The sequence below is a fragment of the Aegilops tauschii genome, chromosome 4, assembly GCF_002575655.3.
Source record: "Aegilops tauschii subsp. strangulata cultivar AL8/78 chromosome 4, Aet v6.0, whole genome shotgun sequence".
In the NCBI taxonomy this organism is placed as follows: Eukaryota; Viridiplantae; Streptophyta; class Magnoliopsida; order Poales; family Poaceae; genus Aegilops; species Aegilops tauschii.
This window is the reverse complement of record NC_053038.3, coordinates 11,677,826-11,683,444: the sequence shown is the minus strand read 5'-3', so window position 1 is coordinate 11,683,444 and position 5,619 is coordinate 11,677,826. Positions and strand designations below refer to the sequence as shown.

Here is a 5,619-nt window from a genome sequence, read left to right as displayed (position 1 = left end):
GATATAAGAAAGGGCACTTCTCTTTAGCTATTAGCTAGCTAACACAATATATGAAACCCCCAAATTAACCCTCCAAAACCCCCAACCCCCCCCCCCCCCCCCCTAAAAAAACAAAACCCCAGCTCCTGAGCTGTTGACGCGTGGATGCTCTTTGGTCGCGGTTGGTGTGGTGTTACCAACCGGGACTAAAGATCCTCCTGCCTGGGCTCGCCGCAGCGGCCACGTGAAGCCCCATCTGTCCCGGTTCGTAAGCGAACTGGGACTAAAGGTATTGGGCTTTAGTCCCGACCCTTTAGTCCCGGTTCGAGAACCGGGACAAATGGGCCTCTGGAACCAGGACAAATGGGCCTTTTTCTACCAGTGCATGAAGATTATGGTGTGTATGGTGTTTTTTATTGATGAGCCCATTTAGTGCGACGACGGATGGGCGAAAGTTGAAATACTGACATTGTAATATGTTCCATTTTTTTTATTAAATAAAAGAGTTGTAATTTTTTGCTCATACCATGTGGTTCTGTTTTAATTCTCTGTGCTTCTTTTGCTTCCACACTGATTTTTTGCTATTACTATGCTCCATCACACTACAAATGCTTCCTTACAACTATGCTCGGGGAACAGACAAAATGTTTTCCTATACTATAAAGAGTTTGTTCCCATTACATACACCAGGAAATGATGCTTCCGTGCATCGGAAAGAATGCTTCTGTGGTATAAATCATGTTGCCATCTATAAATATACACATCTTTACAATATTATAGTTAATTGCGGAATATAGTTGTGTGAAATATTTGTACTTTCCCAAATTATTTCCTAAAAAAAATGGGATTTGACATCATTCCCAAAATGATGCTTCCATGCATCAACAAGAGTGCTTCCATGGCATAAAAATTATGGTACGATCAGTAAAGAAATACATCTTAAAAAAGATCATAATTAACTGCCGGATTTTACGAGAAATAGTCGTACTTTCCAACATTATTAAGCAGTTTTAGGAAGCAAATCAATTCTTTTGAGAAGCAACAATCTTGTTTAGGAAGCATTGCTCCTCACGAATGGAAACAAATAAAATAGCTTAATTAATAGTCTCTACATTTGGAGAGCAATTGTTAGGAAAAATAGGAAAGGAATTAATCATAATTGATGTGAAATCCTGCATGCAAACTGACTCACGCACGCATGGAGTTCTGTTAGAGGATGGGACGATGTGCATGCTTCCAATCGAATGGCCACAGACTAGTCTGATAGGTAGCAAATGTCAGTAGTCTGATGCCTAGCGGTCTCCATTAATTTTGGAACATACTATAAACAATTGATAGCTTATGTTGCTCAATATTTATGATGCTGGCTTCTTCATGCGCAATTGCTGGACTGGGGTCAACAGACTTGGGATGTGGTTTATAAATTTTTTAGATTCAAAGGGGATATCTACCATTTGAGGATTAGTGTAAATTCTTATTATGATGTTTTAGCCTCGTGAAAGAGAAAGGAATGATCCTCGCAAAGAGAGAGAGAGAGAGAGAGAGAGAGAGAGAGAGAGAGAGAGAGAGAGAGAGAGGAATGAGCATTGGATTGTTAAAAATGTTGCATTTGATTCTTCGATGTTTAGTTATGTGCAACGTTTGTTATGTGGATACATGTGACAAGGTGAGTACAAATAGTAAATTTTCCTCTGCTTTGCAGGGCTATGCCACAATATGCTATGTGATTCCCTAAGGATGGATGTACGGTTGCCACCCCACTGTGCTCTTGAAGGTGCCTACTGCCCCCACTATGCTCGTGCTCATACATTTTTCCTCTCGTATATGTGAGAGCAATTTTTGTTGAACATGTCTGGTCCTCAATCTGGCACGACACTTGCAATTAGCGACAGAAAATTGTAAAAGTAAACCAATCATAATCCATTATTCTTCTAGGGTTGCTCGTGCACTGTAATTGGTCTAAATCTTGTCCAGACACTGACAATTCATATTTGAGTTTCACTTTCCTAATCTTGAAACAACTGTCACATGGTTGTAGAAAGCAAATGTAGATCTCTAGGTGCTCCCATACAGACCAAATTTATTTGAAGCAAAGTATTGTTATTGAAGTTTTACAACTTGAGTAATCCACAAATGGACTAAGAACATGACTAGGAAACCTTCTTCGGGACTAAAACCTAACTACACCCTACTCTATCGCTTTATAGCCAAGTGTAAGTTACTCCGCACTATTGACTAGCCCAAGACGACAACTGAGGTAGCAGCCATGGATGATGAAATGAAAATTTGACATGGATAGGGCGGCCATGTCGGCTCCTAGGGGACTCGTATGTCAGTTAAATACATCAGGGAGCTTAATGGACGATTTCATAGCTTTGCAGATCCAAACGATAATCGGAAAATACTTTAAGGATCAACTGTGCAATTTACTCGCGTTTGTTTATTACACATGTCCGTTACACAAAGCCTGTATGCACGTGAGAGCGAAAAGCAAATAGAAAAAAAAAGGCTACATAAACTATGATGAGACCACTATGAATTGGCGAAAAAACACCACGACTACCACTTCCACTGCTTACTCTGCTCACTTGCGAGGATGACGCTACAAGTGGAAATTGCATGAGCAGATCGGCTAGATTGTACTTATCAGCGTCTAATTTCACAGTGTACATGGAGGCACGTAGGATTATACTTATAGTTAACTACTTCGGTGTAATTTAGAAACACATATTGCATACATTATGGTTGTCATTGAATTGATATAAGAGTTTATATTAGTATGTATAAGCATACTCAGATTCAGGGATATTTTGCTTTGTTTTATATAATGATAAAGGTGGTTAATCTAGATACAACTTGGAGTATTCGTTAGTGACTAGGGTTCACATGCTAATTTAGAGATTACATTTGCATTACCTTTCGTAATGACATGTGTGGGCAAATTAGATAGAAATTTATGGATTAATTTAAATAATCCAACAAAACAATCCTAAAAATTTATGGAATTTCTCGTAGCAGAATCCTTAACAGTATAAGCATTTATGGACCTGCTCCCAACTCCCCTGTTGGTTCCCTTTACGAACTCTACTCCAGATATCAGTGTCCTAACTGATGATAGCGTGTTCTTGATAATGAAAATGGGTACAAGTAACATCAATTATATGGTTAAATGAAAACAAGCACAAGCTGCCCTTATTACATATGGACCGTACTCTGATATGATGGCAAGGCCTTGCAGGAAGTATATAGGAGTACAATCTACATCAGTGGGCCGGTATATATGAAAAGCAACATGGCATGTGGATGCAAATTAAAGATGACTGGTAGATAGGCTCACACACAACATAGAACAATCTACGTATCACACGGATGTGAAGATTGCAACATAGACGCACACACAACATAGACCAATCTTGGTACGGACGGCAGAGCGCAGTTTCTTAGGACGATGACGAGCGATTTGCCTCCTTCTTGACCCACACGTTGTGCCCATACGGCAGATAGTGGCAGATTGGTCCGTCACCAGGCTTGGTGCCGAGGACCTTGAAGGAGAAATGCTCCGCGTCCCAGTGGGACGTGTCAGTGTGGCAAATAGCGGCGACAGTGACGGCAAGGCCACTATGGGCACCCTCCATCTCCACCATGTACGCCCTCGTTGCGGGTGTGTTATGGCACATGTAGACAGTGTAGGGATAGTTATGGTCGTGGCATGACACGAAGCTCGATCCGTCCACCGGGTGCACAGCTCGGACGGCGTACGGTTGCTTAGGTGCCCCTGAGCGGGGTAGGTCGGAGGCCATCGGCCGGACGTTGCGGGTGCCGAGCGCCGCCATGGTTCCCTCGACCAGGGCTTCCAGTGACGTAGCGCAGAATTTGGCCTCGCCTGCTTTTGGCGGCAGGTCACACATGTATAGCGTCTCCTCCATGTTGGCTGCCTGCACGGAGTTATTAGCGACGCCAAGCCGCGCGAGGGCGGTCGGCAGCGAGGACGCCGAGAATGGAATTGAGTCCGCCACATGACGCGGCAACAGCCCTAGCGGTGCACTGGCTGCCAAAGGGAAGTATAAGGTCATGGTCTTGCCTACTTGGACTGCCTCCTCATGGAAGAAGAGCCCTCGGGCCAGATACTCGTCGGCGCTGTGGTCACGGTCGTGAGATGGCCCGGGAGACGAGTGCTTCTTCGGTCCGGAGAGAGAGCGGAGCCCCCACATTAACCATGTCAGGGAGTACGCTTCAGCAACCGTTTCATCCTTTGATGATGGCCTGGGAGACGAGTGCTTGGTCGGCCCAGAGCGCGAGCGAAGCCCCCACATTAACCATGTCAGGGAGTACGCTTCAGCAACCGTATCATCCTTTGGTTTCTTCACAGAGCTGGTCTCTGCACCGTAAAGTATGTAGACCAGCCGTGAGCATTAGCCATATGTAATCATGATTTTTCCTACGACCTTCTTTCGTATTATAATAATCATAATTATGAGATATTAATAATTAATAAAGCGAGTAATGGACTGACCAGGATGGAGGAGCTTGAGGATGGGGTCCGGGAGCGGAGAATCGGGCAGGACGGTGCGCCAGTACACTTCAGCCTCCGTCGGGACTGCATTGCTACACTGTCCAACCTGGACGTAACACGACAGATTAAAATTGGTGGCTTTATCTATATACCTATACCTAATACTAAAGATCAAAATTCTATCCATTGTTTTTCGTCCACCTCGTCGTCCGAACAACTCCTAGGGTGCATTTTTTCTCTAGATAGATTTATGATGTATACATATGAGACAACGTGGTGTATGTAGACGGAGCATATGATCATATTGGACCATCTAGGATAGTATATATAAAAAGTATGCAAGTATATATACAATATATGATTATACTTATTTTATACACAATTATAATAGTATTATAATAATGTATTACAAAATATGGGCTCTTCTGAAAAAAAAATCAGATACTAAGATTTGAAGTATATTAAAATGAGTATACAAACATAATCAAAACTGATAAATGATTATACACACAATCCACAATATGGTTTATTAAAGATGGGATTAGCTACTCCCGAGAATAGGAAAAATGCACCCTAACATATATATACAATATCAAATAAATGTATTGTCAAAACATATACTCTTTATAGTTCATGCCACAGACAGTTATTTATGGATATTTCTATAAACTTAACCAAAGCTTTATAAGGAAGTTAGATTTAGCACGAAACTGTAAAGACATAATTATTTTGGAATGTCACGAGTAAACGATTACCGCAAGCAGAACGAAGGTGGCGATTATAGCAGAGTGGAGGCGTCGCGCCATGGAAAGCAACTGAGATATTCTGATGAATCAGTCAAGCCCCAGATGTTCCGACTAAGCCGGCCAGGGTATGCTGATACTTATAGTAGAACTTTAGAAGGTGTCAAGCTGGTACCGCATGTGATAGTCTAATTACCTATCATGTTCTCTCCTAGAAGATGTAATATACAAAGGCTGCCAATAAGGGAATCATATATTAATGAATGGCTCCTAATCTTAATGACTTATGGATGCTAAGGACTACTTAATAAATGGCTGCTAAGCCAATCTTAATGGTGCATGGCTGCTAAGCCAATCTTAATATAGAATGGCTTGCAGGGGCGC

General features: G+C 42.2%; 1 protein-coding gene across 1 annotated transcript; it reads right to left on the bottom strand.

Moving 5' to 3' along the window:
- Nucleotides 1-2,927: 2,927 nt before the first annotated feature.
- Nucleotides 2,928-5,392, bottom strand: LOC141021456 (protein RAFTIN 1B-like). The gene is made up of 3 exons (XM_073497321.1): nt 5,248-5,392; nt 4,493-4,598; nt 2,928-4,357 (listed from the first exon to the last, which is right to left on the bottom strand). Exons 1-3 carry the CDS (start codon nt 5,296-5,298, stop codon nt 3,420-3,422), a joined length of 1,095 nt encoding a protein of 364 aa, XP_073353422.1. The 5' UTR covers nt 5,299-5,392; the 3' UTR covers nt 2,928-3,419.
- Between the last annotated feature and the right edge of the window lie 227 nt (nt 5,393-5,619).

Bases quoted from the DNA above. Each gene is read 5' to 3' on its own strand.
- LOC141021456 (XM_073497321.1), bottom strand. From the start codon at position 5,298: ATGGCGCGACGCCTCCACTCTGCTATAATCGCCACCTTCGTTCTGCTT. The intron at 4,599-5,247 runs GTAATCGTTTAC...TGTTACGTCCAG, and splicing joins CCACCTTCGTTCTGCTTGCG to GTTGGACAGTGTAGCAATGC. The intron at 4,358-4,492 runs GTCAGTCCATTA...TTTACGGTGCAG, and splicing joins CCTCAAGCTCCTCCATCCTG to AGACCAGCTCTGTGAAGAAA.